Source organism: Myxine glutinosa, chromosome 10 (genome assembly GCF_964187855.1).
Source record: "Myxine glutinosa chromosome 10, kmMyxGlut1.1, whole genome shotgun sequence".
NCBI classification, from domain to species: Eukaryota; Metazoa; Chordata; class Myxini; order Myxiniformes; family Myxinidae; genus Myxine; species Myxine glutinosa.
In genome coordinates this window covers 64684176-64698443 of record NC_136270.1, presented here as the reverse complement: position 1 = coordinate 64698443, position 14268 = coordinate 64684176, and the positions used below count along the sequence as shown (strand labels likewise).

The window sequence follows — 14268 nt, the reverse complement described above, 5'->3', positions numbered from 1 at the left end:
CCCGTTTGTACAAGCTAATTGTTGGCACTAAAAAGGAACGTTTTATTTTCATTTTACTTTCTCCTGTATGTTCGTATCCGTGACTGCGTGTGAGGATCGTCAAGGTAGGAATTTCAATTAGTTTACCTTGTGGCGGACACAAAAGCCCACTGGCGTGGTGACATCATTCCACGCACCAAGTGGGCGGTGGCCACGCCCGAGGGGTAGGCGTGGCCTCATGATATACACCGGGCGACCAGCCCGGAGCATTTCAGTGTTACAGTGTAGTCTTACAATAAAGACGTTTATATGTTACCGCTTGTCCGCTTCCTCCTTGCTCACAAGCAGCGCGCGTAACGCCGCGCTTTACTGGTGACCCTCGACGTTGGATCTGCCATAGCGATCCTTCCGAACACGACGCCATGGCAATGGCGATTAAACTTCCCGAATTTTGGGAGGCCCAGGCCGAGGTCTGGTTCGTTCAAGCCGAAGCCCAGTTTCAGCTTCGGCGCCTCACCAACGACGACCTGCGCTACTGCCATGTCATCACCTCCCTCGGGCCCGGCACGGCCGCTCGAGTTGTGTCCGTCCTTCGCCACCCACCGGACGGCCACAAGTACGAGACACTCAAGCGGCTACTCCTAGCCACGTTCGGCCTCACGGAAGACGCACGTGCCGACCGCCTCCTGGATCTCCCCGAGCTCGGTGAGACGCGCCCGTCGGTCCGAATGGACCATATGCTGTCCCTGTTGGGCGACGAGGCCCCCGGTTCGCTATTCCGGGCGCTTTTCCGGCGCCAACTTCCAGCGCAGGTTCGCCTCGCGTTGGCCGGGACCGAGCGAACGGAACCCCGAGCATTGGCAGCCGAGGCGGACAGGTACTTCGCCGCTTCGGACAAGCGGGCGTGCGTCGGCGTGGCCGTCATGGCCCTCGACGCTGATGTTCAGCAGCATGTTCCACAGCATCCGCTTCTACAGCACGCTGATGTTCAGCAGCATGCTGATACGCGCCTCGTGAGCGCCGCCACGCCCCTCCCACCGCCGCGGCGATTTCACCGCTCATTGAAGGCCGCGCTCCGGGCCACCCTCCGCGACGGCGGCTGGGTCGACAGGCTCCCCTGGGTCCTGCTGGGCCTCCGGACGGCGCCCAAGGAGGACCTGCGCGCATCCGCGGTGGAGTTGGTCTTCGGGCAACCGCTGCGGGTGCCGGGCGAGTTCCTCCCCGACTCCACGGCACCATGGTCCGCGGCACAGCAGCGCTCCGCTCTGCAAGAGACCGCCCAGAGGTTCGCCCCGGTGCCAACGGCATGCCACGGGCACCCACCGACACACGTCGCCCCGGAGCTTCGCACGGCGGAGTACGTCTTCGTCCGCCACGATGCCCATCGGACACCACTGCGGCCCCCGTACGACGGGCCTTTCCGCGTGCTGGAGACCGGGGCGAAGCACTTCACCCTGGACATCGGCGGTACTCCTGACCGCGTTTCGGTAGACCGCCTCAAGCCGGCCCACCTCGATGTGGACCATCCACCGCCAGTGGCCCGACCCCCACGTCGGGGCCGCCCTCCTGCGGTCGGACCCCCGGCACCGCCCAGCCCCGCCGCCACGCCGCCCCCCGGTCCTGCACCCATCCCAGGGGCAGCCAGGGGCATCCCACCTGGCATCCCTGCACCCCGGACGCCGCCGATCGCCAGGGGGCGCTTTGGCCGGGTCATTCGTCTGCCCCGCAAACTGGCCTTCCAGGTGCGCGGGAATTCTGGGGGGGCGCGTGTGGCGGACACAAAAGCCCACTGGCGTGGTGACATCATTCCACGCACCAAGTGGGCGGTGGCCACGCCCGAGGGGTAGGCGTGGCCTCATGATATACACCGGGCGACCAGCCCGGAGCATTTCAGTGTTACAGTGTAGTCTTACAATAAAGACGTTTATATGTTACCGCTTGTCCGCTTCCTCCTTGCTCACAAGCAGCGCGCGTAACGCCGCGCTTTAACCTCAACATTAATTTTATTCCTTTGTTTATTCTCATTAAATTCATTATTGTTGCATTTTATCTATCGTGTTCGTTTATTCGTTGTGGTTTCAGTATTAACCCGTGTGTTCCGTTCAGGTAAACGTCTCGCAACCTCCATCTCGCGCTGCCGATAACCACCAGGGTGACCATATTCGGGAGTTCGCCTCAGGAGTAAAAAAAATCGTTCAGCTATTCGTTATCCGGCGGTCTTAATTGCTGGTGACAGGACAGTATTTTTTCGATATGCAGGCTGCGGGTGGGCATCTGTTAAATTTGGGGAAAGAATATGGAAAAGGCAGTTGGATATGGAGTGAAAGTACAACCAAAATAATACATTTTGAAAAGAAAATTCTGCAGCACAGTTTGAAGGATCCAAGCGGCAGAGAGTACAAGCCTCGTCATCGATGATCACGGGCTGTCATCACAATAATACTCTCCAGTCCATTCTGTCTGTCCGGTATCTGTCCATTCACGGGTGTGGCTTCCGTCATTGACGGAGGAGCCACACCCATTCTGGGAGGGGCTTAAACATCAAATCTCCCCCATTTTGTTTGAACCTCATATCTCTAAGGCCGCTTTTGTTAGGCTCGCGCTTTCTGACTCTCTCACGGTTTTATCTCACCCCTAATTCGATATCCGATTTTATTTTTAGCTCACCTGGAATGAAGTTCAGGGGAGCTCATGCGATGGCGCGTCGTCAGTCAGTCCGACCATCTGTCTGTCCGTAAACACTTGCAACTTCTTCTCAGAAACCGCTGATGGGATTGTGACCAAATTTGGCACAAATTATATTTGTTGTGTTGTGACTAAAGTTTGTTCACGGCATTAAAAAGATCGGGGTCTAAGGGGGTTTACCGGAGTCAAACTGGACCCAGGGTTGACCCCCCAAAATAGGAATTTGCTTTTTCCTCTGATACTACACATAGTCTGTGAGGTACGACCCCAAAATTGAGCCACCGGTACCACTCGGGGTGGCCAAGGTTCATGGGTACCATATGAAAGCTCTGCTATTCAGGAACACATTTCTGCCTGGTAGCAGTCTGTAAGTAGTAGCTTTCACCCTGAAATATGATGTTGAAAAGGCCCCCTATTGGTTCGATTTTTAGCAATATGTATATGTAGTACAGACATACTAGGCTTCAGAAGATCACATGTAAGTTCTTGCAAACAGTTTATTTTGCATTTACAGCCACCTTACATTACACTGTAATCATCATCATCATCAGCAAAATGAAAATAGCTTGACTTTTCATCAAAATAAATGAATTAATTTCATCAAAATAAATGAACATAATAATCATGGAAATCATTGGCATCATCAATTGCAGAAGAATAATTAATAAAGATCTTCAATTTCATCAACATCATCAGCATCATCCTGCACAACCGTGTCCTCTCCCTCCTCAAACGGTTGGTTGTCACATGTCTTTAGTTTGCAGGGCTTGGAGCACCTGAGGTTATTCATCAAGCAGGTGCACCCAGGCCGTCGTCATGACCTGGAACAGTCACAAGAAAGGATTTCTATTACAGCTTCTGAAGCTGGTGAACTGTCTAACCAGTCAACTTTGTAGAGAGACGATCCTAGCACAGATGCGATATTTTTTTGGTCCATGTAATGTGACTTTGCCTGGGATTCATTATTTCAGATACAGTGTTGCACTGATGTCTTCCGTAAAGGCCAGTAGGAGCAGAAACACATCGGTGTCATCAGCTACGAGTACAATAGACTGGAAGCCTTGAACTGCTGCATGTGCTGCATATAAAAATGAGACGGAAGCCTCTCCTCAGTGAAAGACGCATGAAAGCCCGCTTGGAGTTTGCAAAAAAGCACCTGAAGGACTCTCAGACTGTGAGAAACAAGATCCTGTGGTCTGATGAAACCAAGATTTAACTGTTTGGCTTCTGTCTGGCCACTCTGCCATAAAGCCCAGATCGGTGGAGTGTTGCAGTGATGGTTGTCCTTCTGGAAGTTTCTCCCATCTCCACACAGGATCTCTGGAGCTCAGCCAGAATAACTATCGGGTTCTTGGTCACCTCTCTTACCAAGGCCCTTCTCCCCCGATTGCTCAGTTTGGCCGGGCGCCAGCTCTAGGAAGAGTCCTGGTTGTTCCAAACTTCTTCCATTTAAGAATGATGGAGGCCACTGTGCTCTTGGGAACCTTCAATGCAGCAGAGATTTTTTTGTAGGCTTCCCCAGATCTGTGCCTCGACACAATCCTGTCTCCGAGTTCTGCAGGCAGTTCCTTCGACCTCACGGCTTGGTTTTTGCTCTGATATGCATTGTCAGCTGTGAGACCTTATATAGACAGGTGTGTGCCTTTCCAAATCATGTCCAATTAATTGAATTTACCACAGGTGGACTCCAATCAAGGTGTAGAAACATCTCAAAGATGATCAAGAGAAATGGGAGGCACCTGAGCTAAACTTCAAGTGTCATAGCAAAGGGTATGAATACTTATGTCAATGTGATATTTCAGTTTTTTCTTTTTAATAAATTTGCAAAACTTTCTAAAATCCTGTTTTCTCTTTGTCATTTTGGGGTATTGAGTGTAGATTGATGAGGGAAAAAATGAATTTAAACGATTTCAGCATAAGGCTTCAACATGACACTAGATAGGTTCCAGGGAACCTGAACTCAACTGGTCTCTATCAATGTGGTTAGAATATGCAGAATAGAACCACAAACTATATAGTTTATATGTGCTAAAAATATATGAAAAAAATTGATTTTTCAACATGGCCACCCTGCCGCGCCCATTCTTGGGCGTGTAATGCCCAAATGCAAGCCCACACTAGTTTGTCTTAAAGATGCTGCATACAAGTTTCATCAAATTTCATCAATATTTGTGACTTTTAGTGCGCAGACGTCGAATTGTTTACAGACGACAGACAGACAGACAGACGACAGACGGGCGAAGGACGACGGACACTGGGTGTCGACAAAAACTCAGCTGGACATAGTCCAGTTGAGTTAAAAATGTGAAAAAAGTGAAGGGGTCTGAATACTTTCTGAATGCACTGTATGGCCAACCAGGTGGAGGTATGCTCTCTACTGAGCGCCGTTCTAGTTTTTAGTGTTTTAGAAATTTAAAAAAAATAGCATTTGGAGGTACCAGCAGGGTGAAAGCTTTTATTTGGTACCTTATTTCCTTCCTCTCCTTCGACAAATACACTAAACAGATCACAAACACAGCCTTCTTTCACCTGAAAAACAGCGCCCGTCTCCGTCCATCCCTCTCCTCTACGGCTGCAGAAACCCTCATCCACGCCTTCATCACCTCCCGTCTGGACTACTGCAACAACCTCCTCTATGGTTCACCCTCAATAATCACCAATAAACTCCAATACATTCAGAACTCCGCTGCCCGTCTACTCACCCATTCCCGGACCCATGACCACATCACCCCCGTCCTTTACAAGCTTCACTGGCTCCCCATCCCCCAGAGAATCCAGTACAAAATCCTCCTCTTGACCTACAAAGCCCTCCATAACCTGGCCCCATCCTACCTGACTGACCTCCTCTCCAGATCTGGAAAATCGTCTCTATCTCTTTGCTGATGACTCCACTCTCTGCCGCTCCATTCCTCTTCCCTCAGATCGGCAGTCTGCAGCCTCCTCACTCTGAAGACTTGGCCAAATCACAGACTGGTCAAACAAGTGGAACATGTCTTTCAATCCTGACAAATCTCACACTCTTACTATGTCTCTCCGAAAAGATCGACTGGACAACCCTCCCATCTACTTTCTCAACAATCCTCTCCAAGAAGTTCTGTCGCTCAAGCTTTTGGGTCTCACTATCTGCCATGATCTTTCTTGGGAAAACCACATTTCCAAGCTGGCCTCCAAAGCCAGTCGCCGACTGGGCATCCTCCGTCGTGCGAAGTCCTTCCTCGGCACACCTGAGCTCCTCACCACATACAAGGCTTTCATCCGCAGCTCAATGGAATACTGTTCTCCCCTATGGGCCGGTGCTCCTGCCTCACATCTAGCTCGGCTTCACGCTGTTGAAACCAAAGCTTTCAGAATTATTGGAATCTCCCGCGATGAAGCTATCTCTGAGAGCCTTTCACTCTCTCACCGCAGGCAGGTAGGTGGTCTTTCTGTCTTCTTCCGACTCCTCTCCGGCCTTGCACCCCCAGCTCTCTCTGTGCTCTGTCCCCCAAATATTCCTACAGGTCGCACAAGATCTGCCAGCAACCCTCTGATGGTTAAACTGCCAAAATCAAGACTCTCTGCTCACCTTCACTCTTTCATTCCTCTTTTCTCCCGCCTCTGGAACAAACTCCCTCACTCCCTTCAATCCCACTCCTCCCTCCAGGTCTTGAAAACAGCTGTTCACCACCTTCTCTTATCTTCCCCCATCCAAAACCTTGATCTTTTCTACCCCCGCTAATTCACCCCAGATCCACCTTGTTTGAAATTCCAACTTCTTTCCTGGAAGTCTTGGCAGTGTCCATATGTTTTATACCTCTCCCACCCCCCCCCCCTTCCCATGCCCCTCCCTTCCCATGCCCACCCCCCAAAGCCCTCTCCCTCTCACAGATCTCTCGATGTCTCCATGTCTCTCGGTCCCTGCTCTCAAATGTTGTGTTTGTGTCCTTCCCACTCTCTCCCCATCTTGTCTACCGCTCCCGATGTTATATGTTTTATGTGTCGGTTTGTCTTTCTGTGTGATTAATGTTCTCTCTTTCACGAGCCTCGATCTTGTATACAAAAAAGAAAAAAAAGACACTCCCACCCGCAACCTCCGCTCTGCTGGTACCAACCTCCTGACCCCCCCCCCCCCCCCCATCCGGACCAAATTCAGATCCTGGGGGGACAGGGCCTTCTCCATCGCTGCTCCCACCCTCTGGAACTCACTACCTCACACCATCAGAGACTCCTCCTCACTCACCACATTCAAAACATCACTCAAGACCTACCTGTTCAACACTGCATTTAACATTTAACCCACAGCATTTAACCCCTGATTTAACCCACAGCATTTAACCCCTGACTATCTCTTCTCCTTCTCCTTCCTTTTGCTTCGATTATTTACTTGTTGATTTTTGTCTTTTTGCACTTGTTTTTTTGTACTCTGTCAAAGCATCTTTGGGCTTCTTGAAAAGCGCTATATAAAATAAATGTATTATTATTATTATTATTATTTATATGTATATTATATTCAGTCATCACTCATCACATATATGACCAGACTCTTTGGAGTGTAAATGACTTGGAAGGACGTTTGTTCGAGACATCGAACTGATAGAGGTTTATTTGAACAACACATTTTGAAATGAAAGCTACTCATTTGAAACTGCTACCAGGCATAAATGGTATCCTGACACACAAAGCTATCAAATTATACCAATGAACCTTGACCACCCAGTTGGTACCGATGGACCGCTCAACCTGACGGACTAACACACTATTTCAATAAAACTTCATCACAACCTTCACCACCCGTGATGTACCAAAGTTTGTTTACGGCATTAAAAAACATAGGGGCAATACCCCTGGGGCTCATCTGGTTGAATAAACAGTATACTGCACCGACTAAGGGTATTTTAAACCAATTTAAATGGTTGTTAGAAGACAGGGCAGCATGTGGAATCATACGAACATAATCATAAGACTTTAAACAAACAAACAAAAAAATACTTATTTTGGGGGGTAACCCACCCTCCTCCAACCATATACCTCCTATTACCCCAATTTTTCTAATGCCTTGAACAAACATTTGTACATCATGGGTGATTAAGGTTGTGGTGAAGTTTCATCGAAATTGCGTATGTAGTTTCTGAGAAGACAGCAAATACCTATTTTTGGGGGCAACAGCCGTTAGACCTCTAAAGGGGCAGATTTTTTTAAATGTCGTGAACAACTTTGGTACATCACGGGTGGTGAAGGTTGTATTTAAGTTTCATCGGCATTGTGTGTGTAGTTTCAGAGTAAAAAGCAAATTCCTATTTTGGGGGACAAAACCTGGATCCACATTGACCCCGGTAAACCCCCTTAGACCAAGATTTTTTAAATGCCGTGAACAAACTTTAATCACAACACAACAAATATAATTTGTGCTAAGGTTGGTCGCAATCCCATCAGCGGTTTCAGACGAGAAGTTTCAAGTGTTTACGGACTGACGGACGGATAACACCCATCGCATAAGCTCCCGTGACTTCGTTCCAGGTGAGGTAAAATCTACCTCTTTAAGGGTGTACGGGGGGGGGGGGCTACCCCCCAAAATCGGTGTTTGCTTTCTTCTCTGAAACTACACACAATTCCGATGACACTTAACCACAACCTTAATCCGTCTGTGTTGTACCAAAGTTTGTTCCTGCCATTTAAAAAATCGGGGTCTAAGTTGGTCTATGGGGGGGGGGGGGAGGCTTTCCCCCCAAAATAGGTATTTTTTTGTTGTTTGTTTAAAGTCTTATGATTATGTTAGTTTGATTCTACATGCTGCCCTGTCTTCAAGCAACCATTGAGATTGGTTTAAAATTGTTAAATACCTTTAGTCAGTGCAGTATACTGTTTATTTTACCCGGTGAGCGCCAGGGGTATTGCCCCTCTGTTTGTTTCATGGTCGCTAGGATGGTTTGAAACTCTTGCAAAAAATCAGGAAGAAAATTGTACCGAAGTTACCGTTTTAAGACAAAAAATCATTTTAAATGAAATTAATTCCTGTAATATAAAGTCCATTCAGACTCCCTCACGGCTTTATCTCAACTCTAATTCACCATCTGATTTCATTTTTCATCGTCACGAGGATGATTTCAGTCTCGGCTTCAGCAAAACTTGAGAAAACTGGCGAAATGCATTCTAATATCCGTATTGAATGTGTTTGGTCAGACGTGATGTGGGGATGGGGTAAGGAGAGAGGGGATGGGGAAAGGAGAGAAAGGAGAGATGGTGGAGAAGAGGGAGGGTACGGTTCCCTACTAGGTAATTAGTTATTTTTATTATTGCTTGGTAAAAGTACAGCGACCGAATACTGAAGTTAGGGTTCGAACCGCAGTCCAATGATATTTTTTTCTTATTCCCGGGGTGTATATAAAGAGTTTATTTAAGGTGAGTTAACTCTTTTCCAACTATGTAATTAAACAATACTGTACTTCAAAAAAACCTTGTACATAATAAATTGTATACAGTATGTGGACTAACTATGGAATATAATATTTATTTACTGATAACATTTGGTTTTAAGCAATTTAGTAAAGCAAGTAATTTGTAAAGCGAAGTATATTCGATGCTTTCAAGTTTAAAAACGAACAACAGAAGTCAGTCAAGACAGGTTCTCTGCCCTCCCTCCTCTCAAGTCAAGGTGGAGTGTCACTCCCCTCACTCCCCCTTCTCACCCCTACCCTCTCTCCCCCTTCTCACCCCTACCCTCTCTCCCCCTTCTCACCCCTACCCTCTCTCCCCCTTCTCACCCCTACCCTCTCTCCCCCCCTTACCCTCTCTCCCCTTCTCACCCCTACCCTCTCTCCCCCTTCTCACCCCTACCCTCTCTCCCCCTTACCCTCTCTTCCCCCTTCTCACCCCTACCCTCTTTCCCCCTTCTCACCCCTACCCTCTCTCCTCTTCCCTCTCCCCAATGTGCGATCCTCTCCCTCGCTCCCCCTGTGCAGTGTGCGTGATGTGTGTGGTAGTGGTTGGGGGGTGGGGGGGTAGGCGGAGGTGTCGGGGCAAGATTTGAGGTCTCGAAGTCACATTTTACATTACATGGAATTACACATTACTAACTGTATTTCCCATGTGTGTGGACATGTATTCACATGTTATGTGAAGTAAATAAATTGTGTGGATAACATCATTTCTGGATCTGATGAATTGGCAGTAGCCATTTTGGGAAAACTCTGGTGCAGTATTATCTAACTCAAGATGTCCAAATGTCAAACACGTGTATCCCTGTGGGTTTCCCACGGGTGCCCCAATAGTCCTTACAATATTTCCTCCTGTCCTACATTAAGGTTAGTTTGTTCTGTCAAAATCTCTTATTATTTCTAAATCCATCCTTTGCCGTTACCAGACTTTTGACCATAACGTACAAGCTAAAACACCATGTTTTGTGTTGTTTTGTCATTTAGCGAAAGCTTGAGCACCTTGTGTACATGGAAATATATTATCAAGTATTCGCTCGTCTCAAAATTTAGTGAAATGACTCGTGTGTATGAATCTCCTTTTCAATTTCAACAATCCTGTGCTGTTCCCTCGTCGGGTGATTGTTCGAACAAAGTGAGAAATCGTTTAGTGGGTGTTTTCACTCATCCAGAAGCTCCACCACCATTGGTGGAGCAATTCTGCAATGATCATGGTGGTGGTCAATACAAAACTGGTTCAGTTTACTTATATTTTGGTAAATGTGACCTCCAGCCCATATTGATGCTGGAATTCCTGCTAGGCGTACGTATTTTGTAGACAAGAGTATGGTGGGATATCAGTTTATCATACGTACTGCAAACCTTTGAACCTGAAGAGAAGCCATTCTGATATCCAGATGTTTTACACTTCATTATACCTGATGAGATGACTGACGACTGGTGTTGAGTTCGTAGTCTCAGGTATACAAAATATTATTGGGCAAAGCGGGGGAGGGGATGGGTTCCAAGGATCAGATCTCGGAGACCAGAAGTGTACTCACAATGCCACATCTGAACTCTTATTTAAATATGTACTGGGTGAGTGTGCCCCTGGTTTGCCACATCGTGGTTGGATGTTTGCACAGGTTATGATAGATAAGTCTTGGCCCCCGAATGGTGTGTGAGTTTACCTTCGCAGATGACCTTGACCTTGCTATCCAAGCAATCAAACTTAAACAATTGTGAAGAACAGAAATGATGAAGAAGAAGAAGAAAAAAAAGCGAGGTGTGTGTGATGTGTTTTTCATTCTTCATCTCGTCCGATTTTGTTAACAAAGACCATATTGAAGTTATTTAAGTCGTGATCGAACATGTACGATCCATGTATCCTCGGAATGAATCTCCACCACAGGAACAGTCACTGTAGAACTTCTTCTTTCATTACCAAACGATAACCCCCCGTTTCGACCCCGCATGGACCCACCATCCACTCACCTTTGCCATCTGCTCGGCCGTGTTTGTGCGTGAACCCAGAGACAGCATCGCGAGAGCGGCCGAGACGCTGAGTGGAGAGAAGAAGATGTTTCCTGTCGGTTGTTCCTTATTCAGTTGAGAAAACATATCAAGCGCGAATGAGGAGTTTGCTTCCACCAGCTTCTCCATGGCTGCACCGTGCGGGGATCTGTTCGGAGACGAGCGGTGAGATTTAAACAGGTGTGACACCTGGTGGGTTCTTACGATCGGAGAGGAGCGGTGAGATCTCAGGTGTGACACTGTGCGGAGATAAGCGGTGAGAACTCACAGGTGTCACACTAGGTGGAGTTCCAATGAACTTCCATGTTCTCATCCTCACCCTCATAGCTCATTGGCTACCCGTCACAGTGACGTCATGTTCAGGGTGTGGACTTGTTCACGCCCATTAAACAAACGCATTGCTTGTCATTTTCTTTCCTTTATTTGTTTATGGATTTAGGAAGATTAATTTGTTTTGTTTTTTTACATCGAAATCTCGTTTTATATTTGAGTTTCCCAGATTTTTGGTGTGTGTGTGTGTGTGTGTGTGTGTGTGTGTGTGTGTGTGTGTGTGTGTGTAAAACAAACACCTTCCAACTTTCTTACCTTAGTCATTCATTTCGGGGATTAATTTGATTTTGTTTTTTTTTACAATTATTTTATTTTAACGAGTGGCCCGTTGGAAACCAGGAAACCATGGACAGATCTCTAGGACAGAAACTATAGGAAACCATGGACAGATGTCTAGGACAGAAACTATAGGAAACCATGGACAGATGTCTAGGACAGAAACTATAGAAACCATGGACAGAAACTATAGGAAACCATGGACAGATGTTGAGGACAGAAACTATCGGAAACCATGGACAGAAACTATAGGAAACAATACCATAAAGAGATGTCTGGGGCAGAAACTGTACGAAACCATGGACAGATGTTAGCAATGGATCGATGTCTAGGACAGAAACGATAGGAAACCATGGACAGATGTCTTGGACAGAAAACCCAAAAGGTCACAAGATCTCCTCCAGGACAGCACATGACCCAAAACACTCATCCAAAACAGCAAATGATGTACTGGACTTGGGGGGAGGAAAAGGGGGTTGGGGTGGTATTGGGTGTAGGTTTTCACCTCATAGGTCACATGGTCTGGCAGTTAGGATTTTTTGAAGTCTACAGTCTAAACCATTAAAATTCAACTCCTCCAGGACAGCTGGACAGGTCGAGTAGAAACTTCACACACATGTTCCCCAACCCTTGGGGATACCAGGATTTTTTTTTCGAATATACCATAGGTCACGTGTTTTGGCAGCCATATTGGATTGAAAAGAAATTATTTCTCTTGAACCACTCTATCCATTGGCGTGAAACTTCAAAACGATGAACTAGTCATTAAGTGGAATACTTGTTTAAAATTTTTAAGTGATCGGTCACACGGTCTGGCAGCCAGTAGTTGTTATTGTTTGAAGAAGAAACACTACATGTTTATCTTCTCCAGCCATGTGACTTTTCAGTATATCTATTAATTACGTATCGTTTGAACTTAGTGGCATCCTTTCTATTAATTATGTAGTCAATTAATTACGTACTATCGGAATGTACCTTTTGGACTGCTGAGACCTTTAAAAACCCTTTAAGACCCACAAGACTATGAAGACCACCAATATCCCAAAATATCCTGAAGAACCTTAAATAACACAAAGGCCCTGAGGAGACCCCTTAAATAACACAAAAGGCCCAAAACTCACCTAAGGACCCAAAAAGCCCAAAAGTCACCTGAGGACCCAAAAGTAACTGAGAACCCAAAAGACCCTGAGGACCGAAAAGTCCCCCGAGGACTAAAAAACGCAAAAGGGGTCTTTGAGATCCCAAGGACCCAAAATAACCAAAATACCCCAAAAACCCAAAGGAAACAAAAGACCCTGAGGACCCAAAAGACCCCCAAGATCCATAAGACCCCTTTTACTTTCAATTATTATCGATATTGTTTTGCAATAACATTAATATTACTTTTATTCTTTTTGTTATTATAAGCGGCCACGATAAAATAAAATAAAACGCTTGGAAAAGACACCACGATAAAGCTATCTTAACACAGATATACACCCTAACATGGATTTCATCCAAGACAGACAACCCCCCATTGGGGAGGTGGGATAGTATTTCACTTTAATATATTGTTGTGGTTTTGAGAACCCACACTTGTAAATATGACATCATTAAAGGTTAAAGGTAGCACCCCATAGGTGGGCCACAAGCAACACGTAGGTCACCTTAGGACGTCAGTTATTTCATAGTCTGTGTTTAGATAAGGCCATTCCCAATAGTTGCATCTGCGTTGCGTCAAACAAATAAGAGTAGGCCCCTCGTCCATTTTGCAGCCTCCCTCCAAGCGACGCCATTAAGCGCTCTCCAGTCTGTGCCCCATCGGCCCTCCCAATTTGGTACGCTCCTTTGCCAGCAGCCTTCGCTGCCCTTGGGCTCGCTCAACCCAGCCCGAAAAGCCATGAGGTAAAGCCCGAAAAAGGGGGCGGAGCGCCAGGATGGAGGTGCGGCCACGTCAACCAGCCATCAGGGCGGAGCCGGTAAGCCAACACCAGCCAACCAGGGCTGAGGTGAGGTCGCCTGACGGGGCGTGGTTTGGGCTTCCAGAGCGTTCGCTGGCTTGGTTGATAAAAGCGCGCACGCAAAGCCCTTCTACAGGACTCGCTGGGGAAGGTTGAGAGGACTCGAGTATATGTGCTTTACCAAGAGAAGGCTGATGGTGAGGACTGCCTGAGCTCGCTCGCATTAAAGAGGACTTGTTGGAAGGTTGGCTTATTGAGGACTTATGAGAAGGACTCGCTGGGGGAAAGTCGACATTCATAAAGGACTCGTTGGAGAGCGCGCTAAAGAACTCGCGTTATGAGCTTTGATTGAGGTGGCTGCTTTGGGAGGACATGTGCGAAAATCGCTAAGTATAACCGCCAGTATACCAACCTTTCCCCGTCACGATAATTGTCCGCTATGCGCTTACGCTACGCGGAGAGCTGTCTGCCGTCCACCTTCATCGCCTGGTACGGGTCGAGGACCGGAGCCGGATCGGAGCCTGAACACCATCGCCGGACCTTCCACCCTACCATCTGCATCCCCGCGTGAGTCTGAAGTCTGAGACCGAATCTGAGAGCGATCGGGCCCATGTCCAGGGAATAGAATGACTGTC

At 47.2% G+C, this 14268-nt stretch overlaps 1 protein-coding gene across 1 annotated transcript in view; it reads right to left on the bottom strand.

Moving 5' to 3' along the window:
* LOC137434145 (leukocyte elastase inhibitor-like) overlaps window positions 1–11431 on the bottom strand; it is a 41662-nt gene extending 30231 nt beyond the window's left edge. The window contains exon 1 of the mRNA XM_068126853.2: window positions 11049–11431. Within this exon, the coding sequence (XP_067982954.2) occupies window positions 11049–11216 (168 nt within the window). The 5' untranslated portion in view covers window positions 11217–11431. The remainder of the gene's footprint in view (window positions 1–11048) is intronic.
* Between the last annotated feature and the right edge of the window lie 2837 nt (window positions 11432–14268).